Here is a 27956-nt window from a genome sequence, read left to right on the forward strand (position 1 = left end):
GGACGGACGCGCCACACACGGGATCGGGCTGCAGTGAAGATCGCGGGGAAGATGGCGGCCGCCGGGCTGAGTATCGCTGAGGGAGGGGACGCTGTTGGCAGCGGGGCCTCCGGCACGGGGTGGGGGCTGCAGAGAAGCCGGCTGCACAGGGGACAAGAGTCTGCGAAGATGCCTCTGGGGGCCCCGCCACGGGAAGGGCAGACCGCCGGCCTGTGGAGCGCCCCACCGAGACTGCGCCGAGGCCGCTGCGCACAGGGCGGGAAAGAGCCTGACTGGCTGGCGACGGGAGGCGGACCTTGGAAGGGTCAACCAAGGGCCACTTCCTCCAGCGCCGGCTCTAAGCTCATTTGCCAGCAGCCAAGGATTGACAGCACCGCCGTCCAATGAGTGACCAAGGTCTTCAGCTTCCCTGGAAGCCTTAAAGGCCCAGCTCACCCTGAGCCTCCGTGAGCCCACAGGAATCCCTTCCTTTTCATTCCACCACTGCAAGAGCAAAGCTACAGTGTCCCTATAGGGCGGCGCCCTGGGGTATGGGAACCTGCATGTGTTCCCCAATTGCCACCCTGGGGCAGCTCACGCTGACTGAGACACACTTAGTTCAAAAACGAGAGAGAGAGAAGGTGTATAGATCAAATCTCAGCAACGCTTAAAACCTCCCACAAGAGAGAGCAAGAGAATTTGGAGGTTTTAATGCGGTTAAAGCTACTTAGAAAAGGACATACAAAGTCGATATGGATGCAGTGAGAATGGAGAGTGGAGAGAAAGCAGTAAAGACAGGAGCCGGACAGTGTTTCATCAGGGCTCCCCAATTCACTTCCAGCCGCCAAGAAATGAAGACAGAGAGAGAGAGGGAAGAGAGAGACACAGAGACAGAGACAGAGACAGAGACAGAGAGAGATACTTCTTTTAAAGACTGGGCTGAAAAAAAAAAAAAAAAAAGACTGGGCTGAGCACCTGCTCTGCACTGGATTGTGTACATCCCCTGCCTCCCCAATTCATACGATGAAGCCCGTCCCCCACCCCACCCCGCCCCCAGGAGATGGTATTTGGAGACCGGGTCTTTGGTAGGTCATTCAGTTTCGGTAAGGTCAGGAGGCTGCGGTCCACACGTTGGGATCACTGCCCTTACAGGAAGAGACCATAGATGGTGCTCTCCGCCCACCACCCCAACGTGAAGCCACAGGAAGAAGGCGGCTATCTTCAAGCCAAAACGAGGGCCCTCACCAAGAACTCCACCATGCTGGCACCCTGACCTTGGGCTTCCTAGCCTCCAGAACTGTAGGAAATAAACCAATGTCTTGTTTAAGCCGCCCAGCCTATGGCATTTTATTAGGGCAGCCTGAGCAGACTAATACAGCATGGCACACGTTAACAGGACAGGCTTCCTAGAATGATTTCTCGGTCAACAGTCCGAGACTTTTTGTTGTACTCAGCCCCACTTAGCCGAGTGGTCAAGGGTAACGAATGCTTAAAACGAGGAAGAAATCGGCAACTATTTTATGCTAATCCCACTTACTATTGTCGCTGGGCACAGAAGCAAGAGTGGGTGTTAGCTGTAACTTCACGTTCAGGAGAACATAAGCTATGTCCCTTACTTCCAGTAAGCACACCGCCTTGGGATCCAGGACATCTAATTTGACAGACCCTAACGTTTCACGGATGGGAAGCACACATTCTGCACTGCGCTCCTGGGAAGGTTGGCGAGAAGAGCTGTTGTTGCCACCCTGAGTCAGTATGGACCCCTACCCCAAGTTGGGTTCAAAGGTCAATCAAGACTGGTGACACCACACACACACACACACACACACACACACACACACACACACACACACTACCGAGACGCGATGCAAAGTGTATTCCTTACATGAGGAGGCTTCTGGGGGGAGAGCAGGGTAGCCTTTTCAAGCTGCTCCAAAAAAGACTTGAGAGAGTCAGGAAAGGAAGAAATTGCTTTGGGAGTTCTACTGTGATTAGTGGATGGGGCCAGCATGACAGTTCCCTTGTGCCGGCAGTAGCTAGTGTAGTTTGACGCCCACTCCTCCTCCCCTCCACCCTACAACCGCGCCAAAGGAGAGAGTGTGGGGCATTGGGGAAGAGGGAGGCTTGACGTTTAAAAGCCCTCAGCAGTCAAACATCAAAGGACGCAGTCAGACGCTATACTACAATTCACCTCTGGCGTGTGACTGGCGACTGAAACGTGCCATTTTCGTGTAATGGAATTTGAACTTGTGGAAGTAAGCCACTCTGGAACTCTGAGTCCTGCAGCCTAAGGCCGGGTAGGGAGGCAAAAGGTCCACTGAATGCCGTTCAAGAGCCCAGCGTTGTGTATCCTGAGAAGTAAAATGCATGCCTCGGTCACCATCAATAAGGCCCGGAACTCCAAAGCCAAGAAGGAGGGTCTTGGCAAAGCCCTGCATAGTGGCTTTAGTATATATAGAGACACGTGTGACCTGGATTTATAAGTTGGGAGTCTGCGGGCCAAGAGATTCCCAGGGCTCTTTACCCCAAAGGGGACAGGACAGTTTTACACAAGGAAACGTCGTTGCTGCCATGGGCCGGACCAGACAGCCAGACCGACGACAATGGCCTGATTGTCTATGAAAATGTGCAGACGGGGCTAACTGTTGGCCAGAGCATCCAGCGCTAAGGTGACTGCCTGAAGTTCACTCACTTGTGCTGTCTTTTCGTTGAACAGTTTTATCTATGGTTATTGTATTGATTACTGACAGGGAAAGACTTTTCCTGACCTTTTCCTATTTATTTTCCACATGTCAGCCTTTTTTTGTTCCTTCACTCCTCAATTACTGTATTTTTCTGTTATTAATTTCGTTTTTCTAGTGTACAAAGTGATTCTTTATCACTCCTTTCTCTGTACCTTTTTTAGTTTTTTTATAGTGCTGGAGCTTTTTGTGGGGGCAGTGTCGGTGGTTACACTGGGAGTTACAATTAATATCTTAACTTTATAATAATCAAGTTTGTATTAATACGGAGATAGTTGCAATAGTATTCAAAAACTCTGCTTTTCCCCAGCTCTGCCACATTTCTTTATTTAATTATGGTGACACATGGCATGTTTGTATATTTGGTGCCCATTAACAGAGATTTATAGTTAATGCTTTATACATTTGTATTTTCAATCATATATGAGAACAAAAAGAGGAGATACAAACCAAAAGTACAGCAATACTGGCTTTTGCGTTTACCTGTGTAGTTACCTTGGCCTTTGTGGTTTATTTCTTCATATTGCTTCAGATAGGTGCCCAGCATTATTTCAATTCAGCCTGAAGGACTCCTTTTAGTACTTTCTGTAGGGCAAGCTTACTAGCTATGTACTCTCTCAGTTTTTGTTTGTCTTGGAATGTCTTTAACTCCCCTTCGTTTTCCCCACATATAGAATTCTTGGTTGAAAGGGTATTTTTGTTCATTTGTTCTACGCTTTTAGTATGTCATTCCAATGCCAGCTGTCCTCTATGGTTTCTGTAGAGAAATGGGCACAAATCTTACTGAGGATTACTTGTAGGTGAGGAGTTGTTTCTATTGCTGTTTTCAAGGTTCACTCTTTGTCTTTGACTTTTGATAATTTGAGCATGGTGTGCCTAGGTGGGGATCTCTGATTTTATCCTGCTTGGAGTTTGTGGAACTTCTTGGGTGTGTAGAGTCATGTCTTTCCTCCGAGTTTGGAGGTTTTCAGGCATCATTTCTTCAATGATTTCCTGCCCCTTTCTCTCTCTCCTCTGCCTCTGCAAGTGTCATTATGTGTACATTGATAAGCTTGCTGATGCACATAAGTCTCATAGGCTTTGCTCATTATTCTTCATTCTTTGCTTTTCTGCTCCTCTTTTCCTTTCCAGAGACTGGATAGTTCAACTAACCTTTTAAAACTCGCTGATTCTTTTTCTCCTGGTCAAATTTGCTGTTGGACATCTTTTATTAATTTTTCATTTCACTTACTGTGCTTTGCAGCTGAAGAACTTTTATTTTGTCCCTATTTATAATATCTGTCTCTTTGTGATACATCTTTCTCATTGTTTCCTAGTTCTTTGATCATTGTTTCCTTTCGCTCATTGAGTTTATTGAAGACAGTTGACTTAAAATGTATTCTTCTAGTAACCCAAATCCTGTGCTTTACCTCTGACAGTTTAGAGTAATTAATTTTTTCCATGTGAACAGGACACACATTCCTCCCATCCCCTCCAACTTTATGGAAGTATAATTTACAAATAAAATTTCTATATTCACGGTGAACAGTGTGATGCTTGATGTATGTATACATTGTTAAATGATTACCACAGTGAAACTGATTAATACATCTATCACCTCACATAGCTAAAGGTTTTTTGGGGGTGGTGTGTGGGATAAAACTAAGATCTACTGTCTCAGCAAGTCTCCAGCATACCACACAACATCTTAAATTATATCAGCATGCTGTACATTAGATCCCTAGAATGTATTTATCTTATAACTGATCATTTGTACCCTTTGATGAACCACCCCCCAAATAACAAACCTAAACCTGGAGGCATCATGCTTCCTGATTTCATTATTTTACAAAGGTATAGTAATCAAAACAGCATGGTACTGGCATAAGAACAGATATAGACATAGACCAATGGAACAAAATATAGAGCCCAGAAATCAACCCACACATATATGCTCAACTATTTGACAAGAACACACAGCGAGGACAGGAGAGTCTCTTCAATAAATGGTGCTGGGAAAACTGGATATCCACATGCAAAGATACTATATTGGACCCTTATCTTACACCATACCCCAAAATGAACTCCAAATGGATTAAAGACTTAAACGTAAGGCCTGAATCTGTAAAACTCCTAGAGGAAAACACAGGGGTAAGCTCCTTGACATAGGTTATGGCAATGATTTTTTTTTGAACTGCCACCAAAACAAAGGCAACAAAAACAAAATAAACAAGTGGACTACATCAAACTAAAAAGCTTCTGCACAGCAAAGGAAACAATCGACAAAATGAAAAGGCAACTGACCTATGAAGCAGAAGAAAACATTTGCAAATCATGTTATCTGTTGAGGGGATAATATGCAAAATATATAAGGAATTCAATCAACTCAACATCAAAAAAAAAAACAAAAAAACAAACACAAAACCAACAAATAATTAATAAAAGGGTACACAGTCTGAATATACATTTTTCCAAAGAAGACATACAACTGGCCAATAGGTATAGGAAAATGTGTTCAACATCACTAACCCTGAGGGAAATGCAAATCAAACTGTAATTAAGACATCACACCTATTAGGATGGCTATTTTCAAAAGGACAAGAGATAGCAAGTGTTGGCAAGAGTGTGGTAAAAAGGGAACCCTCGTGCCCTGTTGGTGGGAAAGTAAAATGGTGCGGCCACTATGGACAACGGTATGGAGGTTCCTCAAAAGATTGAAAATAGAACTAGCAGATCAGCCAGCAATCCCACTCCTGAAAACAGATCCAAAGGAGGTGATTTCTGCTCTGCTCTCTTATGCTCATTGCAGCATTATTCACAATAGCCAAGGAATGGAGACAACCTAAGTGTTTTGGGCAGATGAAAGGATCAAGAACATATCATATATATATAAAAGACATATAAATGAATTCTTCTTAAGAATTCATCTGAGGGCTTCCCTGATGGCGCAGTGGTTAAGAATCCACCTGCCAACGCAGGGGACACGGGTTCGAGCCCTGGTCTGGGAAGATCCAGAACAACTAAGCCCGTGCGCCACAACTACTGAGCCTGTGCTCTAGAGCCCGTGAGCCACAACAAGTATCATATGATATCACTTACATGTGGAATCTAATACAAAATGATACAAATGAACTTATTGATATTTACAAAACAGAAACAGACTCACAGACATAGAAAACAAACTTATGTTTACCAAAGGGGAAAGGGGGTGGGGAAGGGATAAATTAGGAGTTTGTGATTAGCAGATATAAACTACTATATATAAAATATATAGGGCTTCCCTGGTGGCGCAGTGGTTGAGAATCTGCCTGCCAATGCAGGGGACACGGGTTCAAGCCCTGGTCTGGGAAGATCCCACGTGCCGCGGAGCAAGCCTGTGCGCCACAACTACTGAGCCTGAGTTCTAGAGCCCGCAAACCACAACTACTGAGCCCGTGGGCCACAACTACTGAAGCCCGCGCACCTAGAGCCCATGCCCCACAACAAGAGACGCCACCACGGTGAGAAGCCCGTGTACCTCAACGAAGAGGAGCCCCCATTCGCCGCAACTAGAGAAAGCCCGCGTGCAGCAACGAAGACCCAACACAGCCAAAAGTAAAAAAAAAAAAAAAAAAATGTTATGGACTGAATTCTGTTCCCCCCAAATTGGTATGTTGAAGCCCTAACCCCCAATGTGACTATATTTGGAGATATGGCCTTCAAGGTTAAACGAGGTCATAAGCTTGGAGCTCTAATCCAATAGGGGGGGTATCCTTATAAGAAAAGGAACAGATGCCACAGAGCTCTCTGTCTCCCCACACTGAACAAAGAAAAGGCCATGTGAGGACACAGTGAGAAGACAGATGTCTGCCAAGGACAAAGGTCTTACCAGGTATAAATTCTTTTAGCAAATTCTAGATTTCCAACTGGATTAAATTGTGCACCTTTGTATCGATTTAATTGTTGCCTCCCTCTGTATTGAAGTTTTCTAATTTCATTCTCTCTGATTCTTTTTGCTTGCTCGTTTGTCACTGGATGTACTTTGTGTGTGTGTGTGTGAGGGGGTGTCCTCTCTAATCTGCTCATATTTATAGATTTCTTCCTTCAGACAGCATCAAATCAGTTTCATTAGGGTTAGGGGCCTCCCCTATGGCAATGGTTGCTTAATAAGTTTTAAGGACTCTGGCTTAAGTTGGGTTTAATTTCATCACCGTGTCACAAAAGTGCCATGGTTGCTCTTCCCTATCATTAGGATGATCAGGATTTTCACTGCAACACAGGCATAGGCAACAGAGTGGCACAGCAGAAGATTGCTGGGCCCCCAAGCCAGAGGTGGGTGGACTGAAAACATCTTCTGCTAGGGTGCTGCCACTGGCGCTGCATGGAATTATTATTATTTTGTCTTTTCTCTCTGTACAAATTCCCTCAGAATATTTTAGATTTCTAGCAGTGCAAATTTACAGCTGTGGGTTTTATCTCCATCTAATCATGAGTGGTCCAGACCTTCTGGGTGGTTATGGGGACAGGGTCGGAGGCCCAGTGACCCACCTCTTGGGCAGCCCAGGAGAGGAGGACATCGCAGGCCATGCAGGACACATGGGGGTTGCATTCTGGAACAGCGTGAACCAGAAGGGTCTGGGGGAAGCGGGCTTTGCAGTATCACGAGGGTGAGGTACCCCCTGGTTCCTAAGCAAGGATGTGATTGGCTTGCTTGAATCGTTCTGCTGGCTGACAAGGAAACACTATTCAGGGATAATAAGCAGGAATGCATCTGGTGCATTTAATAAGAAGCGTTGTTGCTAGAGGACCCTATCTGGCGGAGCAGAGTGGGGAGCGGAATCTGGGATTAGGCCGGTCGAGGCCCTCCCAGTTTTACCAGCCGTCAGCTCAGCACAGAATACTGCCTTTAGCCCTCACCGCACCATCACCCCCTCCCCGCGCACTCACACACAGGGGCCAGTATACCTGGCTGAGGAGAACTCAGTCCCTGGAGATGGAGGGGTGGACCCTGGGGCGGTAGTTCCCCGAACCCCGCCACTTCAGCGCTATTAGGCACCACAGCAACAGAGGGGCTGAAGCAAGGGGGCTCCATCGCAGCTGGTCGTCCCCATCCCCACCACCAACTCCTCTAGGGACTGGCCAGCAGGCAGCGCGCGTGGGCAGCGGTTCAAAAGCGCAGGCCCACATCGGCTCCAGCCGTCTCCTTCTAAGAGGTCGCCCACTCACCCACCGCCCTCCCAGCTCATGGCAGCCTGCCGACCCCGCTTACCAATCGAAGAAGTCCAGAACGACGTCAGGAACATCAGACGAGGAGAGGTTAGAAATCAAAGCGGAATTTCCAGCTGGGTTTCGGGTCGTCGCCCTCCAAGGGCCGGGTCCTGATGAGCAGCAGGAGCACAGCGGCCCGCCGCATGTCGGGACGCCAGAGCTCCGACCGTCGGAGAACCCTGGAGACCGCTGCGGACCGGGAGGAAGAGAGACCAGGTGGGGGGGGGGGGAGCGGGATAACCAAGAGGAGCGGGGCGCGGACCTCGTGCTTCGGCCAAGAGCCACCTGTAAGGTGAGAACATCGAGGCCAAGGGGAGTGGGGAGGGTGGGGGTCGACCAGCGGCCCTGAGCCAGGGAGCGGCAAGAAGAGCAGCAGCCCAGCAGCTTCACTCCACGCAGCAACCGGACCACGCACCCAGCCGCTGCCCAGAGCGCGGGGTCTGAAGCACGTCCGGCTGCCGCTGGGCGGGCCCCAAGCCCGGCGCACAACTGGCTCCGCCCACCCCGACGGCAAGCGAGCTTAGCCAATCCGGCAGGCGCCGGGACCCATTGAACGAGATGCGCGGTCCCGCCTCCTACCGCAGCCTGTGCGCCGCCCAGCCCTCTGCTCCTTCTGGCGTCCGCAGTCATTCCTTGGTCAGCCCCAGCTCCAGCTCCCTGGCAGCTGGAGAGCTGGGCCTGGGGTCGGCGGCGTGGGGCACCCCGCCCTGCGCCTCCCCTCTGCAAAAACGCAAAATGTGCTTTTCACTTGAAACAGCGTATGCCCAAGAGTTTGCTTTTTGTGGTGAAAGGAGTAATTTGACCGCCCGGGCTGAATCTGCAGTTTGAAAGATCTGGACACCTCTGAGGAATCAGGACATAGTTGACTGGTGGTCATTCCCAGACCCTCGGGCCTCCAGTCAACCAGAGCGCCTGTCCTCTGGAAGGGATAGAGGAGGTTCAACCTGTGCATGTCGTGGCCCGGCTCTGGCCCGTCATCAGGACAGAAATTGGGCTCCAGGAGCCCCCCTCCCATAGCTAAGGGATGCACAGTTGAAGTGAGGGTTCTTGGCTGACAGCATTGAAGGGGAAAAGAAGGCAACGGTCAGTGTATCGGATCTTCAAGGCAGTGAGCCCCTGGAGAGCAGGCCACTGTAATGCTCCAGCATTCTGGCCCCAGCATGTGGGGGAAAAAAGCCTTACATTTTTGCTAGAGGCCTTCTCTTCTTTCCGCTACCCTGAACATTGCCACATAGAATAGAAATATCTCAGAGAAAGAGGAAATGCTTCCACTCATTCACTACCCTTCGTCCTTCCCATCTTGGTACCTTGATGAAGCAAGGTCAGAAAGAGGCTTCTTCAGAGCACATAAGCCAGATGGGCAAGGAACAGATAAACCTCAGTCATATTCACCAGCGCTGGACCTCGTGAGGCATGCCATTTAAGAGTGTTGAAATCAAAATGGATTTCAGGTTCACTCTTGGTCAACTAGAATATTCAAACAAACATTCTCCCCCTTCCCCTTTCCTTCAGTATTTGGTGAGAAGAGCTGGGACTGCTTGTGCCCAGCATATTGCAAAGCTTTAGTTGCATGGAACTTCCTGGGGTGGCTGAGTGTTTTGTACAGCTAAAAACTGAACTCTTTACCCCACCTCGACCCCTTCTCAAGCACCCCACTTTTTCTTTTCAACCATTTTAGAATCACACGTTTTTTAAATGTTTCTCTTAATTTCCTCCCTTCTCTTCACCAGCAGAGCATCTTCACACCTTCGTTTCCCCTCTCCTTTCCCCCTCTTTTTCCTTCTATTGCAGTAAGTGCTTTCTTCTCACTTACGGGGCGGATCCACATAGAACTAAGCCACATACTTACGTATGTGGGATCCCTCTATAACTAACCATCACAACAGCAGTGGGTCAGCTGAGCCCAGCCCTACTGCTCTTAATCCTGCACCCCTTGTCTCTGGTCACTCAGGCATCCTCGTAGAGACAATACTTGCTTGTCAAAAATGAAAAGGTCATTTCCGATCATTTTGTCCAAGCATCTGCAGTGTATATGGGCGGGGAGGGGTGGGGACACACTTTGGTTTACTCTTTACCCTAAACTACTCTACCTCTCACTTCTAAAATGAAAATATCCCAGTCTTGGACCGCAAGCGCCTAGCCATGCTGCTCTCTCATTCTTCTACTCTCTCTACACGTGTTCTTTTATCTCACTGAGCCCTCCTATTCCTTGGCCTCTCTGGTTTTTGCCCATCTGCACTCTCCCTCTTCTATCTCTCCCTCGTGTCACCATTGATTTGGTTTCGGGTTTCTTTTTTTTTTTTTTTTCCTGGCCGTGCCGCGCAGCTTGCTGGGATCGTAGTTCCCAGAACAGGGATCGAACCCGGGCCACGGGCCACTGTCGAGTCCTAACCACTGGACCACCAGGGAATTCCCTGGGGTTTCTCCTCTTTTCCTTCTTTTCCTGATCACACTCAGGCATACTAAGTTGTCAATACATCTACCACCGCTTATTCTTCTACGCTTACAACACCTTCCGTATCTCCACATCCAGTTATCACCCATAGCCAATCAACTGTTGCCTTTCAGTTCTACACACTTCTTCATGTGCTTTCAATACCCCTACCTTAGTCTAGAACTTCAGCATCTCTCACATAAATCACTCCTATAATGAGCACTCCATTCTTCCTCCTCGCTGACCTTTCTTCACATTGCTTTCAGAGTGACATTTCTAAAACACAAATTACATCCCAGATTAGACCCCCATGATGGCTTCTTGTAGCCTTAATAATGAAGTCTCCACTCCTGTCTCTGGGGAAACGCAGATGGCCAATGGGCACATGCACACATGTTCAACATCACTAATCGTCGGGGAAATGCAAATCAAAACCACGATGAGACATCACCTCACAAAAGGACACACGTAACAAATTTTGGAGAGGACGTGGAGAAAAGGGAACCATCCTACACTGTTGGTGGGACTGTAAATTGGTGCAGCCACTGTGGAAAACAGTATGGATATTTCTCAGAAAACTAAAAATAGATCTACCATACGACCCAGCAATTCCACTCCTGAGCATATATCTGTAAAAAAGAAAAACACGAATTCAAAAAGATGCATGCACCCCAATGTTCATAGCATGGTCATTTATAATTGCCAGCGTATGGAAGCAATCTGTGTCCGTCAACAGATGAATGGACAAAGAAGATGTGGTGTATATATACAAACGAATACTAATCAGCCATAAAAAAAGAACTTTGCCATCGGCAGCAACATGGATGGACTTGCAGGGTATTATGTTAAGGGAAACAAGTGAGACAGAGAAAGACAAATACTCAGTAAATTTAAAAGATTTAATAACTGGCTGAATTAATGGACCTAGAAATGAATGTAGAACTGACTTAAGAAAGGGTAAGTGTTCAACAACACACATGCTGCAGAGAGCAGAGAAAGGGCACGGCTTATTTGAATACCACCTAATAAGTTGGTATTACTAGGTCTACAGAGCTAGTGGGCCCTTTTGTGTGCGTCTTACATGCCAAGTTTATTGTGTATGCAGTAGAGTCATCAAAATTTTCTGACAGGAATTTGGCATGGCCAGAGTTGGGTTTTAGGAAGGTTAACTTAGCAAGTATATGAAGCATGTATCTGTGGGGAAAGACATGGAGGTAGGAGAAGGTTAGGAGACTAGGGCAAAGTTCAGGCAAGAAGTAATGAAGGTAATGATACTAAGAGTTGGCAAGAATGTGGAGCCAATAGAAATCTCATCCTCTGCTGTTGGGAGTATGAACTAGTACAACTGTTTTGAAAGATAATTGGTGTTACCAGTAAGGTTGAACTTGGGCAGACCCTACGACCCAGAAATTTCATGCCTAGGCCTATACTCTAGATCAGGGTTACTCAGCTGTTGACATTTTGGAAAGACAATTCTGGGTTGTAGAGGACTGTCCTGTGCATTGTAGGATGTTTAGCAGTATCCTTGGCCTCCACCCACTAGATGCCAGTAGCACACCCTCAGTTATGACAACCAAAATGTTTCCAGACGTTATCAAATGTCACCCTGGTTGGGGCGGAGGGGGCAGTGCGTAAAATTGCCCTCAACTGAGAAACTACAGAAACTCTTGCATGTGGGCATAGGGGGATATGAGTGAGAAAATTCGTCGCAAGATAATTTGCAAAAGCATAAAACTGGAAACAACCCACATGTCCATCAACAGGAAATAGACACCCTGTGGAATTTTCATACGATGGATAACTATACGGCAATGAAAACTGATTACTACAGTTGCACACATCAACATGGATAAATCTCACAAACACAAAATTGGGGGGGGGGGGGGCGGGGAGAAAGAGTAAGGCAAGTAATACATCGAGTATAATTACACTCACATAAAATCCAAAATGGACAAGAAATAACATTATTTAAAGGAACATTCCTCTGCCGTGAATGTATAAATAAGTGAATTATTAACAAAGTTCAGGATCGTGGTTACCTCAGGGGAGGAATGAGGGGATGACGCAGGAAGGGCACAGGTGGGCTTCCAAGGCATTAGCCGTGTTCTAGTTCTCAAGCTTGGTGGTGGGTACACAGGTTTTTATATTATTATGATATACCTTACATATATGCTGTATTATCTTCTGTATACATGAACCAGTTCATAATTTGTCAGGAAGTGATGCGGTCTAAAATAACGCAGGAAAATGGAGAGAAAGGCAGCAGAGTAAATAACTAATTGGATGAGACAGAGAGACAGAGAGAGAGAGAGAGAGGGAAGAGCCAACTTTTAGGTGCCTCTTAGAATCGTTTTAAACTCATTTTCTTCATAGATTTGGTGATGATATCAATTCCTTATCTGTAAACACACACAATTCATTGCTCAGACTTCTAAGAAATGTACATTTTGTGCCTCAAAACAGATCCTACTATATGATGTGATTCACAGGACTTGATAATACCACATTTCCCAGAACACCATTGTCTGAGAATCCTGCCCTGTTAGACTTGTAAACGTGTACTCGTTTGTATTCCTTGGAGTTATGAGCATCTGAAAATAGGTGGTTTAGAGTAAAAGTGATTCTTCATCATTAACTTTAGTGTCATTAGAATATCCCTAACTGGTACAGAAAACTGTTTCCAACTCCGGCACCCACCCTACCCCTCTGTTTTTCTCCCAATGGTCACCTCTCAGGTAGTGGAATAAAAGGAGATTTTTTCGATCAGATCCTTTCAGAAGATGGAGCCATAAGCAAGGAAAATATCAGAACATCCTAACCTTTCCTGGACGAGGCAGAGAGGGACAAGACAGGTCTTTTCCTACAAGGAGCACAAAGTTTTCAAGGTTGAGGGACTCACTGAGAACATATTTTATACGTGTGGACACAGAAAAACCCACAAACACCCAGAGAAACAGGAAATGCAGGATTCGTCCCTGACCTGATTTAAGGACCGTCTCTCAGAGACTCAGAGAAGCCTGATACGTTAGAGCTACAGCAGACCCTCAGAGCAGCAAGCCTGAGCTTCCTCCCTCAACATGAGAGGCTTCAGGTGCATACATGTGGGTAACGTAGCCCACGTGTCCTGTTCCCTGTATACACAGCCAGCACCTCGTAGATACCTCTCAGTCCTGAGAGTATAACACTGACAGTGCCACTCAGCTCTCAGAAGCACAGACTCAGTGAAGAGGAACACACATGCCTCTTGGGGCTTGGGACATGGGGCCACCTGGGGAGTAAATTCAGGGCCCTAGGGAACTGGAGCTCGGTAAGGGGCAGGGACACGGACTCCCAGCATGCACCAAAAAAGGCGTATCTCAAAAAGAGGTGTGCAGGCGTTTGTCTAAAGTGAACCTCCCGGGACTTCCCTGGCGGCCCAGTGCTTAAGACTCTGCGCTCCCAATGCAGGGGGCACGGGTTCGAACCCTGGTCGGGGATCTGATATCCTGCATGCCACACGACGTGGCCAAAAAATAATTATAAAATAAATAAATAAATAAATAAATAAAGTGAACCTCCGAAAATTCTTAAGCCCAGGTAAAGGCCTTTAATATTAACTATAGTTAATACATTAACTGTATTAACACAGAAATACACACATACACACCCTGCTGGCGAGGCATGAACCATACAGAAGCAAACCAATTTGAGGCCTTTCGAGGGACCCTACATGGATAAATTTCTACTTGGACTGTTCCTTCGTTAAACAATGGTGACAAAAGGCCTTGTGCCGCTTTCTGTTGTTGTTCTAGCCATAAGGAATACCCTGTGTTACTACAGGATAATGCATTTTTAAATGTCAACCCCAGTGACAGGGGAAAGGGTTGCGGATACCTTACACTAACTTCACTTTAACAGACCTTTATCAAGCATCTACGAAGAAGGAAACACAGTGCTTTAGGAGAGAGAAATAAATAAAAGCCTTTAAGTTCCAAACAATTCAGAAGCTCACACGTTAGGCAGCTGGGGAGACACACACGTAAATAAATAATGTTAATCTACCCTAGGATACGTGAGGCACTAGCATAGAAAATAGAAAAAGGTATTGATGCTAACTAGCAAGCTCTCAAGCAGCCTTAACTAAAGATAGAAATAAGGCCTTCTACCCTCAGACCCCTGGTTCTCCCCTTCTATGGTCCTCTGCTCTGCTCAAGTACCACTTCACCTTTTTCCCTTAAAGAAGTTCCAGATATTAGGCCCATTTCCTCCTTTAATTTTCTTTAAATTAGGACATATTTCAGACCTCGACAAAGGTACAGAGAACGCTACACCCATGCAACCATCAGCCGTCTTAAGAAACGTAAGCTTACAAATGAAACTGAAACCCAGTGTACCTCTCCCCAATTGAATTCTCCCTCTCTTTCCATACATTTAACCACTGTCTTAAATAAGTTTATTGTTCTCATACACACCTTTCTGCATACTACATATGTATGCATTACTCCTATGTATGCCTTTTACTACAAATACATGTATCTATAATCAGTCTAATCACTTTTGCATGTCTTTAAACTTCATACGTGCATGGTATCATAATGCTTTTATCCTTTTGGAACTAGGTTTCTCCTTCATCTTTTTCTCCCTTCCACTACTGAATCCTTGCCCCTTGTTATAAGCTGAACTGTGTCCCCGCAAAAGATATGTTGAAGTCTTGACCCGCGGAACCTGTAAATGTGACCTTATTTGGAAATCGGGTATTCGCAGGTGTAATAAAGATCAGATGAGGTCACACTGGATTAGGGCGGGCCCTTAATCCAGTATGACTGGCGTCCTCATAAGAAGAGAAAGAACACAGAAACAGAGACACAGGGGGAAACACTATGTAAAGGTGAAGAAAGAAATTGGAATCATGCGTTTACAAGCCGAGTGATGCCAAGGATTGACAGCAGCCACCAGAAACTAGGAGAGAGGCATGGAACAGATTCTCCCTCCGAGCCTCCAGAAGGAAGCAACCCTGCCGACACTTTGACCTCAGACTTCTGGCCTCCAGAACTGTCAGAGAATAAGTTTCGGTTGTTTTAAGCCACCTGCTTTGTGGTAATTTGCTACGGTAACCCTAGGAAAGTAACACATCCCTCCGGGAGCTCTCTGTGTCTCAGGCCCCTGAGAATTCTAGTGTCTTCCTCAGTCCAGATCTTACCATCCTGTTCAGTTTACCTGCAACAGTACCAAGTCAGTGAATTAAGGCTGGTCCTACCGTAGGTGTACTTAAACGTTTCCCCCATTGCTCTAAAGCAGTGGTTCTCAAACTTTAGTGTGCTTCAGTAGCACTTGGAGGACTTGTAAAACCCGATGGCTAGCAGCCTACCTTCAGAATATCCAATTCAGTAGGTCTGGAGCAGGGTCTGAGAATTTGCATTTCAAACAAGTTCCCAGCTGCTGCTGCTGCTGCTCCATGGCAGGCCAATAGCGCCATCTGGTCTCCAGGCAAGCGAGGTCGTCCGTCAGGTCCTCTCAATAACACGTACTAGAGGCTGGGCCACCATCTCTCTCGTCACACAACTTGTTTATAATCTAATATTTTAATTTATTTGAGGCTGCAATAAAAGGATTTGAAACAGGCTTACCAAATAGTTGAAAGAAATCCCTTTCAATGACAGTAAGGTGGGCCGAAAGAAATAGAACAAAGATACGTTGGAGTCAGTGTTATTTAGGTTAAAAAAAAAAAATCTGCAGCTTATTCATGTCAAACAAGCTTTTATTTTCAATGTGAACAATACTATCAAATTTATCTGTAAAAGGTCAGAATAAAGTCAGATGTCAGTTAATATCATTTTGGGATGCTGAACTTTGGAACAAAATTTGCATTGTGGGCTAATGAAAACTAGAATATCCGTGAACAACAAATTCATCTCTTCTTTCGCCGTCCACTTCTTTTTATGCCTTCCAACTGTAGGATGGGATAAGAGTCAATTAACAATTGTACACCAATAACATGCAGCAGGGACTTTCTAAATATGAGTCGATACTATGTACATCTGTTGGCTCTCCAAGGAGAGAACAAGATGTTTTCTTCTTGTAACCCAGAGCCTTGGTTGTCAGGGTGCACATCATTTCATCACACCAACCTCATCTCTCTCTTGCCCACCACTATAAATGCTAGATTTTTTTCTTGAGAGGCCACTCTGCCATCTAAATGTCTTTCCACCTTAAGAGCCTATGCTCCTTACACAAATCATAAATCCCTTATAATCCCAGACCTTCAGTTTCCGTATCTGTAAAATGAGAATGGAATGAGGCTGTTATCAAACACCCACAGGTGTGAAAATTAAGAAAGGGAGAAAGAAAGAGCGTGATACTGAGAGAGAGAGAGAGATGAGACAGAGAAAGGAAAAGATGAATGGGTAGAGGAAGGAGAAACTAAGATTGAATTACCGACTCAGGGATAGCCAATAATCTTACTATGGCTAATTTTCTCTTCTTTTGAATAAAAAATCTAAATTGAACTAATATTTGTGAACTACTCATGAAATGCAGTCTTATGTGAAATCCTTAACGTTTTACTACTTTGTAAGGAGTCACCTTCTCAAAGGCATTGTTATTCCAAGAGACTCCATTTCTGTGGCCAGGGGATGAAGGTACCGCTAGTGCACAGCTTACTCGCTTTAGCTGCTTCTTCTGGTGACCATTCTCTAAAAATATAGGTCTCTACGTTTTAGACCTCTAAAAACACATAGGTCTCTATTTCCAGGTCTGATAAATTTCCCATCTGTAGTAGTCTTAAAGCTACAGGACAAAGGACTTGCGGCTGCAAATGAAATACTTTTCAGAACACACTTCCTTCTATATCATCTAGAATGCAAGTCCATTAGTAACATTAAACTGTTTTTCCAAAACTAAATTTCAACAATTTTTTCTTATTTACTTTACAAAAAAAATTTAAAACACGATAGATAGCTAGTGGGAAGCAGCTGCATAGCACAGGGAGATCAGCTCGGAGCTCTGTGACCACCTAGAGGGGTGGGATAGGGAGGATGGGAGGGAGACGCAAGAGGGAGGAGATATGGGGATATAGGTATACGTAGAGCTGATTGACTTTGTTATAAAGCAGAAACTAACACACCACTGTAAAGCAATTATACTCCAATAAAGATGTTAAAAAAATAAACCAAAAATAAATTAAGTATGTAAACAAAACAAAACAAAACATAAAGCTGTTAGTAACAGGTATATGTCAGGAATGGTTGCACTATACAATAATACCTGTATTCTCCAGAGCTGCCCTCTGCTGAGACCGTACCCACTTTGGGTCCTTCTTCTGCTTTTTCCTTTCCATCCTCTTTCTCTTCCTCAGCATTTTCATACTGATGTGCACTCTCTTCTTTAGTGTCGAATGATACGGACTTTGGCATCACAAGGTGGTGGGAAACATTTCCCGATTTAAAATCAGCAGCAGAATCTAGTTCTCTGCCCTCAGGAGGTTCTGGAGAAGAGAAATATGTCAAAACATAAATAAATAAATAAATAAATAAATAAATAAATAAATAAATAAATAAATAAAAAGAAGAGCTGGCCATGTTCCTACTGGTTGATACAACACTTCCATGGGCCTCACACTTCTGCTGCTTGACAGTTTTCACAACATTTTCCCCCTCCTTCCAGTAGATCTCACACACTGTGCTGCTGATTATTTCTGGCCCTTTGGAGAAGGGATCGAAACCATTTGATTCTCAGAGCATTTTTGTATGTTTCTGCCAGAACGTCACTGGAAAATGTTCACCCGATTTAAAGACAAGTTCTACCGCGAAGCTCACTGATTCCTCAACCACTGAAAAGTGCCCCTGTGACCTTTCATCATTTTCTCAGGTCATCCTACTGAGAATCTTTACATTTTTAGAAGCCCGTCAACCAAAAGTGAGGCGTGCCATTTGTTCGCCCCTAGGTTGGTAGACAGCAGCATACTTTTTCTCAAGATCATAAAGGTCTTTAGAGAATTGGGCTTCTACTTGTGCATATCGTGCCTGAAGGTTTTTGAGAGCTTTGACCCGCTGCTTAACCGCCAGAGGCCAGCGCTGAGCGCGGCCTGCCTTTCAGGCCGATGCCCCAGCAGGGGCTGCAAGGGCCTGGGGACTGGGCCGCCCCTCGCCAGCCTCGGCCCCGTCGTCAGGTCCACACGCCCCAGCCTCCCAGGACTCGGAGGCATCAGCCAGGACCTCGCCCGCCCAGAACTCGGCCGCCGCCGCGGGTTCCTCTGCCTTCTGGGATGCCGCCCCCTCTGCAGGTTCCTGCGGCTCCCAGGGCGGGGTGCCCTCTGCCTGGTACTCGCCCCGCCAGACCTCACCTGCCTCTCCCAGGTCTTCCTGCTCCTGAGGAGGCGCGGCATCCTCTGCAGGGTCCGAGAGCCGTCGGGAGCGGCGCCTGACCATCACGCGGCCGGCGTGGGGCCCGACCAGGACACGGTAGTTGTAGTGGCTGTGGTGCACACGGCAATGGACCGGATCCCGGAACAGGGACTGAAACTGCGCCATGGGGGGCCCGTGGCCCGCGACCACTCCCGCGCCCTCGTGCCCATTCTCGTCCTCCTCTTGTGTCTCTTCCTCCTCCTCGACCTCTTCCTCAGTTTCGTCTCCCTCTTCTGACTGGTACTCATCCTCCTCCTGGTCCTCGATCTCTAATTCAAAAATTTCCTCCTCCTCCTCCTCCTCCTCCTCCTCCGTCTCCTCCTCCTCCTCCTCCTCCTCCACCTCCTCCACCTCCTCCTCCTCCTCCTCCTCCTCCTCAACCAGCTCTACATCCCAGTCTTCTTCCACTGCGGCCTGGGCGGCCTCCTGCCCACCATCCTCCCCGTGAAGGGCTCTGGAGAGCCCCAGGGAGGCCAGAAGGGCCGCGGCCCCCTCGGCTCCATCCATCCCTCCCGAAGGGGATGCGCGGACCCCGAGGGGACTGGGGTCGCCACCCGCCCCGCCACCAGCTCCGGCCTGGCCACCTGGGATCGGCCCTCGCTCCTCTGTGGCAGACATGGCAGGACGGACGCGCCACACACGGATCGGGCTGCAGTGAAGATCGCGGGGAAGATGGCGGCCGCCGGGCTGAGTATCGCTGAGGGAGGGGACGCTGTTGGCAGCGGGGCCTCCGGCACGGGGTGGGGGCTGCAGAGAAGCCGGCTGCACAGGGGACAAGAGTCTGCGAAGATGCCTCTGGGGGCCCCGCCACGGGAAGGGCAGACCGCCGGCCTGTGGAGCGCCCCACCGAGACTGCGCCGAGGCCGCTGCGCACAGGGCGGGAAAGAGCCTGACTGGCTGGCGACGGGAGGCGGACCTTGGAAGGGTCAACCAAGGGCCACTTCCTCCAGCGCCGGCTCTAAGCTCATTTGCCAGCAGCCAAGGATTGACAGCACCGCCGTCCAATGAGTGACCAAGGTCTTCAGCTTCCCTGGAAGCCTTAAAGGCCCAGCTCACCCTGAGCCTCCGTGAGCCCACAGGAATCCCTTCCTTTTCATTCCACCACTGCAAGAGCAAAGCTACAGTGTCCCTATAGGGCGGCGCCCTGGGGTATGGGAACCTGCATGTGTTCCCCAATTGCCACCCTGGGGCAGCTCACGCTGACTGAGACACACTTAGTTCAAAAACGAGAGAGAGAGAAGGTGTATAGATCAAATCTCAGCAACGCTTAAAACCTCCCACAAGAGAGAGCAAGAGAATTTGGAGGTTTTAATGCGGTTAAAGCTACTTAGAAAAGGACATACAAAGTCGATATGGATGCAGTGAGAATGGAGAGTGGAGAGAAAGCAGTAAAGACAGGAGCCGGACAGTGTTTCATCAGGGCTCCCCAATTCACTTCCAGCCGCCAAGAAATGAAGACAGAGAGAGAGAGGGAAGAGAGAGACACAGAGACAGAGACAGAGACAGAGACAGAGAGAGATACTTCTTTTAAAGACTGGGCTGAAAAAAAAAAAAAAAAAAGACTGGGCTGAGCACCTGCTCTGCACTGGATTGTGTACATCCCCTGCCTCCCCAATTCATACGATGAAGCCCGTCCCCCACCCCACCCCGCCCCCAGGAGATGGTATTTGGAGACCGGGTCTTTGGTAGGTCATTCAGTTTCGGTAAGGTCAGGAGGCTGCGGTCCACACGTTGGGATCACTGCCCTTACAGGAAGAGACCATAGATGGTGCTCTCCGCCCACCACCCCAACGTGAAGCCACAGGAAGAAGGCGGCTATCTTCAAGCCAAAACGAGGGCCCTCACCAAGAACTCCACCATGCTGGCACCCTGACCTTGGGCTTCCTAGCCTCCAGAACTGTAGGAAATAAACCAATGTCTTGTTTAAGCCGCCCAGCCTATGGCATTTTATTAGGGCAGCCTGAGCAGACTAATACAGCATGGCACACGTTAACAGGACAGGCTTCCTAGAATGATTTCTCGGTCAACAGTCCGAGACTTTTTGTTGTACTCAGCCCCACTTAGCCGAGTGGTCAAGGGTAACGAATGCTTAAAACGAGGAAGAAATCGGCAACTATTTTATGCTAATCCCACTTACTATTGTCGCTGGGCACAGAAGCAAGAGTGGGTGTTAGCTGTAACTTCACGTTCAGGAGAACATAAGCTATGTCCCTTACTTCCAGTAAGCACACCGCCTTGGGATCCAGGACATCTAATTTGACAGACCCTAACGTTTCACGGATGGGAAGCACACATTCTGCACTGCGCTCCTGGGAAGGTTGGCGAGAAGAGCTGTTGTTGCCACCCTGAGTCAGTATGGACCCCTACCCCAAGTTGGGTTCAAAGGTCAATCAAGACTGGTGACACCACACACACACACACACACACACACACACACACACACACACACACTACCGAGACGCGATGCAAAGTGTATTCCTTACATGAGGAGGCTTCTGGGGGGAGAGCAGGGTAGCCTTTTCAAGCTGCTCCAAAAAAGACTTGAGAGAGTCAGGAAAGGAAGAAATTGCTTTGGGAGTTCTACTGTGATTAGTGGATGGGGCCAGCATGACAGTTCCCTTGTGCCGGCAGTAGCTAGTGTAGTTTGACGCCCACTCCTCCTCCCCTCCACCCTACAACCGCGCCAAAGGAGAGAGTGTGGGGCATTGGGGAAGAGGGAGGCTTGACGTTTAAAAGCCCTCAGCAGTCAAACATCAAAGGACGCAGTCAGACGCTATACTACAATTCACCTCTGGCGTGTGACTGGCGACTGAAACGTGCCATTTTCGTGTAATGGAATTTGAACTTGTGGAAGTAAGCCACTCTGGAACTCTGAGTCCTGCAGCCTAAGGCCGGGTAGGGAGGCAAAAGGTCCACTGAATGCCGTTCAAGAGCCCAGCGTTGTGTATCCTGAGAAGTAAAATGCATGCCTCGGTCACCATCAATAAGGCCCGGAACTCCAAAGCCAAGAAGGAGGGTCTTGGCAAAGCCCTGCATAGTGGCTTTAGTATATATAGAGACACGTGTGACCTGGATTTATAAGTTGGGAGTCTGCGGGCCAAGAGATTCCCAGGGCTCTTTACCCCAAAGGGGACAGGACAGTTTTACACAAGGAAACGTCGTTGCTGCCATGGGCCGGACCAGACAGCCAGACCGACGACAATGGCCTGATTGTCTATGAAAATGTGCAGACGGGGCTAACTGTTGGCCAGAGCATCCAGCGCTAAGGTGACTGCCTGAAGTTCACTCACTTGTGCTGTCTTTTCGTTGAACAGTTTTATCTATGGTTATTGTATTGATTACTGACAGGGAAAGACTTTTCCTGACCTTTTCCTATTTATTTTCCACATGTCAGCCTTTTTTTGTTCCTTCACTCCTCAATTACTGTATTTTTCTGTTATTAATTTCGTTTTTCTAGTGTACAAAGTGATTCTTTATCACTCCTTTCTCTGTACCTTTTTTAGTTTTTTTATAGTGCTGGAGCTTTTTGTGGGGGCAGTGTCGGTGGTTACACTGGGAGTTACAATTAATATCTTAACTTTATAATAATCAAGTTTGTATTAATACGGAGATAGTTGCAATAGTATTCAAAAACTCTGCTTTTCCCCAGCTCTGCCACATTTCTTTATTTAATTATGGTGACACATGGCATGTTTGTATATTTGGTGCCCATTAACAGAGATTTATAGTTAATGCTTTATACATTTGTATTTTCAATCATATATGAGAACAAAAAGAGGAGATACAAACCAAAAGTACAGCAATACTGGCTTTTGCGTTTACCTGTGTAGTTACCTTGGCCTTTGTGGTTTATTTCTTCATATTGCTTCAGATAGGTGCCCAGCATTATTTCAATTCAGCCTGAAGGACTCCTTTTAGTACTTTCTGTAGGGCAAGCTTACTAGCTATGTACTCTCTCAGTTTTTGTTTGTCTTGGAATGTCTTTAACTCCCCTTCGTTTTCCCCACATATAGAATTCTTGGTTGAAAGGGTATTTTTGTTCATTTGTTCTACGCTTTTAGTATGTCATTCCAATGCCAGCTGTCCTCTATGGTTTCTGTAGAGAAATGGGCACAAATCTTACTGAGGATTACTTGTAGGTGAGGAGTTGTTTCTATTGCTGTTTTCAAGGTTCACTCTTTGTCTTTGACTTTTGATAATTTGAGCATGGTGTGCCTAGGTGGGGATCTCTGATTTTATCCTGCTTGGAGTTTGTGGAACTTCTTGGGTGTGTAGAGTCATGTCTTTCCTCCGAGTTTGGAGGTTTTCAGGCATCATTTCTTCAATGATTTCCTGCCCCTTTCTCTCTCTCCTCTGCCTCTGCAAGTGTCATTATGTGTACATTGATAAGCTTGCTGATGCACATAAGTCTCATAGGCTTTGCTCATTATTCTTCATTCTTTGCTTTTCTGCTCCTCTTTTCCTTTCCAGAGACTGGATAGTTCAACTAACCTTTTAAAACTCGCTGATTCTTTTTCTCCTGGTCAAATTTGCTGTTGGACATCTTTTATTAATTTTTCATTTCACTTACTGTGCTTTGCAGCTGAAGAACTTTTATTTTGTCCCTATTTATAATATCTGTCTCTTTGTGATACATCTTTCTCATTGTTTCCTAGTTCTTTGATCATTGTTTCCTTTCGCTCATTGAGTTTATTGAAGACAGTTGACTTAAAATGTATTCTTCTAGTAACCCAAATCCTGTGCTTTACCTCTGACAGTTTAGAGTAATTAATTTTTTCCATGTGAACAGGACACACATTCCTCCCATCCCCTCCAACTTTATGGAAGTATAATTTACAAATAAAATTTCTATATTCACGGTGAACAGTGTGATGCTTGATGTATGTATACATTGTTAAATGATTACCACAGTGAAACTGATTAATACATCTATCACCTCACATAGCTAAAGGTTTTTTGGGGGTGGTGTGTGGGATAAAACTAAGATCTACTGTCTCAGCAAGTCTCCAGCATACCACACAACATCTTAAATTATATCAGCATGCTGTACATTAGATCCCTAGAATGTATTTATCTTATAACTGATCATTTGTACCCTTTGATGAACCACCCCCCAAATAACAAACCTAAACCTGGAGGCATCATGCTTCCTGATTTCATTATTTTACAAAGGTATAGTAATCAAAACAGCATGGTACTGGCATAAGAACAGATATAGACATAGACCAATGGAACAAAATATAGAGCCCAGAAATCAACCCACACATATATGCTCAACTATTTGACAAGAACACACAGCGAGGACAGGAGAGTCTCTTCAATAAATGGTGCTGGGAAAACTGGATATCCACATGCAAAGATACTATATTGGACCCTTATCTTACACCATACCCCAAAATGAACTCCAAATGGATTAAAGACTTAAACGTAAGGCCTGAATCTGTAAAACTCCTAGAGGAAAACACAGGGGTAAGCTCCTTGACATAGGTTATGGCAATGATTTTTTTTTGAACTGCCACCAAAACAAAGGCAACAAAAACAAAATAAACAAGTGGACTACATCAAACTAAAAAGCTTCTGCACAGCAAAGGAAACAATCGACAAAATGAAAAGGCAACTGACCTATGAAGCAGAAGAAAACATTTGCAAATCATGTTATCTGTTGAGGGGATAATATGCAAAATATATAAGGAATTCAATCAACTCAACATCAAAAAAAAAAACAAAAAAACAAACACAAAACCAACAAATAATTAATAAAAGGGTACACAGTCTGAATATACATTTTTCCAAAGAAGACATACAACTGGCCAATAGGTATAGGAAAATGTGTTCAACATCACTAACCCTGAGGGAAATGCAAATCAAACTGTAATTAAGACATCACACCTATTAGGATGGCTATTTTCAAAAGGACAAGAGATAGCAAGTGTTGGCAAGAGTGTGGTAAAAAGGGAACCCTCGTGCCCTGTTGGTGGGAAAGTAAAATGGTGCGGCCACTATGGACAACGGTATGGAGGTTCCTCAAAAGATTGAAAATAGAACTAGCAGATCAGCCAGCAATCCCACTCCTGAAAACAGATCCAAAGGAGGTGATTTCTGCTCTGCTCTCTTATGCTCATTGCAGCATTATTCACAATAGCCAAGGAATGGAGACAACCTAAGTGTTTTGGGCAGATGAAAGGATCAAGAACATATCATATATATATAAAAGACATATAAATGAATTCTTCTTAAGAATTCATCTGAGGGCTTCCCTGATGGCGCAGTGGTTAAGAATCCACCTGCCAACGCAGGGGACACGGGTTCGAGCCCTGGTCTGGGAAGATCCAGAACAACTAAGCCCGTGCGCCACAACTACTGAGCCTGTGCTCTAGAGCCCGTGAGCCACAACAAGTATCATATGATATCACTTACATGTGGAATCTAATACAAAATGATACAAATGAACTTATTGATATTTACAAAACAGAAACAGACTCACAGACATAGAAAACAAACTTATGTTTACCAAAGGGGAAAGGGGGTGGGGAAGGGATAAATTAGGAGTTTGTGATTAGCAGATATAAACTACTATATATAAAATATATAGGGCTTCCCTGGTGGCGCAGTGGTTGAGAATCTGCCTGCCAATGCAGGGGACACGGGTTCAAGCCCTGGTCTGGGAAGATCCCACGTGCCGCGGAGCAAGCCTGTGCGCCACAACTACTGAGCCTGAGTTCTAGAGCCCGCAAACCACAACTACTGAGCCCGTGGGCCACAACTACTGAAGCCCGCGCACCTAGAGCCCATGCCCCACAACAAGAGACGCCACCACGGTGAGAAGCCCGTGTACCTCAACGAAGAGGAGCCCCCATTCGCCGCAACTAGAGAAAGCCCGCGTGCAGCAACGAAGACCCAACACAGCCAAAAGTAAAAAAAAAAAAAAAAAAATGTTATGGACTGAATTCTGTTCCCCCCAAATTGGTATGTTGAAGCCCTAACCCCCAATGTGACTATATTTGGAGATATGGCCTTCAAGGTTAAACGAGGTCATAAGCTTGGAGCTCTAATCCAATAGGGGGGGTATCCTTATAAGAAAAGGAACAGATGCCACAGAGCTCTCTGTCTCCCCACACTGAACAAAGAAAAGGCCATGTGAGGACACAGTGAGAAGACAGATGTCTGCCAAGGACAAAGGTCTTACCAGGTATAAATTCTTTTAGCAAATTCTAGATTTCCAACTGGATTAAATTGTGCACCTTTGTATCGATTTAATTGTTGCCTCCCTCTGTATTGAAGTTTTCTAATTTCATTCTCTCTGATTCTTTTTGCTTGCTCGTTTGTCACTGGATGTACTTTGTGTGTGTGTGTGTGAGGGGGTGTCCTCTCTAATCTGCTCATATTTATAGATTTCTTCCTTCAGACAGCATCAAATCAGTTTCATTAGGGTTAGGGGCCTCCCCTATGGCAATGGTTGCTTAATAAGTTTTAAGGACTCTGGCTTAAGTTGGGTTTAATTTCATCACCGTGTCACAAAAGTGCCATGGTTGCTCTTCCCTATCATTAGGATGATCAGGATTTTCACTGCAACACAGGCATAGGCAACAGAGTGGCACAGCAGAAGATTGCTGGGCCCCCAAGCCAGAGGTGGGTGGACTGAAAACATCTTCTGCTAGGGTGCTGCCACTGGCGCTGCATGGAATTATTATTATTTTGTCTTTTCTCTCTGTACAAATTCCCTCAGAATATTTTAGATTTCTAGCAGTGCAAATTTACAGCTGTGGGTTTTATCTCCATCTAATCATGAGTGGTCCAGACCTTCTGGGTGGTTATGGGGACAGGGTCGGAGGCCCAGTGACCCACCTCTTGGGCAGCCCAGGAGAGGAGGACATCGCAGGCCATGCAGGACACATGGGGGTTGCATTCTGGAACAGCGTGAACCAGAAGGGTCTGGGGGAAGCGGGCTTTGCAGTATCACGAGGGTGAGGTACCCCCTGGTTCCTAAGCAAGGATGTGATTGGCTTGCTTGAATCGTTCTGCTGGCTGACAAGGAAACACTATTCAGGGATAATAAGCAGGAATGCATCTGGTGCATTTAATAAGAAGCGTTGTTGCTAGAGGACCCTATCTGGCGGAGCAGAGTGGGGAGCGGAATCTGGGATTAGGCCGGTCGAGGCCCTCCCAGTTTTACCAGCCGTCAGCTCAGCACAGAATACTGCCTTTAGCCCTCACCGCACCATCACCCCCTCCCCGCGCACTCACACACAGGGGCCAGTATACCTGGCTGAGGAGAACTCAGTCCCTGGAGATGGAGGGGTGGACCCTGGGGCGGTAGTTCCCCGAACCCCGCCACTTCAGCGCTATTAGGCACCACAGCAACAGAGGGGCTGAAGCAAGGGGGCTCCATCGCAGCTGGTCGTCCCCATCCCCACCACCAACTCCTCTAGGGACTGGCCAGCAGGCAGCGCGCGTGGGCAGCGGTTCAAAAGCGCAGGCCCACATCGGCTCCAGCCGTCTCCTTCTAAGAGGTCGCCCACTCACCCACCGCCCTCCCAGCTCATGGCAGCCTGCCGACCCCGCTTACCAATCGAAGAAGTCCAGAACGACGTCAGGAACATCAGACGAGGAGAGGTTAGAAATCAAAGCGGAATTTCCAGCTGGGTTTCGGGTCGTCGCCCTCCAAGGGCCGGGTCCTGATGAGCAGCAGGAGCACAGCGGCCCGCCGCATGTCGGGACGCCAGAGCTCCGACCGTCGGAGAACCCTGGAGACCGCTGCGGACCGGGAGGAAGAGAGACCAGGTGGGGGGGGGGGGAGCGGGATAACCAAGAGGAGCGGGGCGCGGACCTCGTGCTTCGGCCAAGAGCCACCTGTAAGGTGAGAACATCGAGGCCAAGGGGAGTGGGGAGGGTGGGGGTCGACCAGCGGCCCTGAGCCAGGGAGCGGCAAGAAGAGCAGCAGCCCAGCAGCTTCACTCCACGCAGCAACCGGACCACGCACCCAGCCGCTGCCCAGAGCGCGGGGTCTGAAGCACGTCCGGCTGCCGCTGGGCGGGCCCCAAGCCCGGCGCACAACTGGCTCCGCCCACCCCGACGGCAAGCGAGCTTAGCCAATCCGGCAGGCGCCGGGACCCATTGAACGAGATGCGCGGTCCCGCCTCCTACCGCAGCCTGTGCGCCGCCCAGCCCTCTGCTCCTTCTGGCGTCCGCAGTCAT

At 47.0% G+C, this 27956-nt stretch overlaps 2 protein-coding genes across 2 annotated transcripts; both read right to left on the bottom strand.

Moving 5' to 3' along the window:
• Nucleotides 1-1037: 1037 nt before the first annotated feature.
• On the bottom strand, nucleotides 1038-8576 carry LOC132357158 (uncharacterized). Its single transcript, XM_059910449.1, has 4 exons — nucleotides 7948-8576; nucleotides 7227-7406; nucleotides 3204-3477; nucleotides 1038-2330 (listed from the first exon to the last, which is right to left on the bottom strand). The coding sequence occupies exons 1-3, from the start codon at nucleotides 8574-8576 to the stop codon at nucleotides 3447-3449; spliced, it is 840 nt and encodes a 279-aa protein (XP_059766432.1). The 3' UTR covers nucleotides 1038-2330; nucleotides 3204-3446.
• Nucleotides 8577-16096: 7520 nt separating this feature from the next.
• LOC132357159 (tau-tubulin kinase 1-like) lies at nucleotides 16097-27956 on the bottom strand. The gene is made up of 5 exons (XM_059910450.1): nucleotides 27328-27956; nucleotides 19346-19458; nucleotides 18701-19030; nucleotides 17623-17842; nucleotides 16097-16309 (listed from the first exon to the last, which is right to left on the bottom strand). The coding sequence occupies exons 1-5, from the start codon at nucleotides 27954-27956 to the stop codon at nucleotides 16297-16299; spliced, it is 1305 nt and encodes a 434-aa protein (XP_059766433.1). The 3' UTR covers nucleotides 16097-16296.

The sequence above is a fragment of the Balaenoptera ricei genome, chromosome X (genome assembly GCF_028023285.1).
Source record: "Balaenoptera ricei isolate mBalRic1 chromosome X, mBalRic1.hap2, whole genome shotgun sequence".
Classification (NCBI taxonomy): domain Eukaryota; kingdom Metazoa; phylum Chordata; class Mammalia; order Artiodactyla; family Balaenopteridae; genus Balaenoptera; species Balaenoptera ricei.

Excerpts from the sequence above, each read along its gene's own strand:
- LOC132357159 (XM_059910450.1), bottom strand. The coding sequence starts at position 27,956 with ATGACTGCGGACGCCAGAAGGAGCAGAGGGCTGGGCGGCGCACAGGCT. Across the intron at positions 19,459-27,327 it reads GTTCTGGACTTCTTCGATTG|CGATACTCAGCCCGGCGGCC; the intron begins GTAAGCGGGGTC and ends CCCCTCCCTCAG. Across the intron at positions 17,843-18,700 it reads GGAAGACCTGGGAGAGGCAG|AACCTCCTGAGGGCAGAGAA; the intron begins GTGAGGTCTGGC and ends TCTCTTCTCCAG.
- LOC132357158 (XM_059910449.1), bottom strand. The coding sequence starts at position 8,576 with ATGACTGCGGACGCCAGAAGGAGCAGAGGGCTGGGCGGCGCACAGGCT. Across the intron at positions 7,407-7,947 it reads GTTCTGGACTTCTTCGATTG|CCAGCAGAACGATTCAAGCA; the intron begins GTAAGCGGGGTC and ends TTTCCTTGTCAG. Across the intron at positions 3,478-7,226 it reads TCTCCTGGGCTGCCCAAGAG|AAACCATAGAGGACAGCTGG; the intron begins GTGGGTCACTGG and ends ATTTCTCTACAG.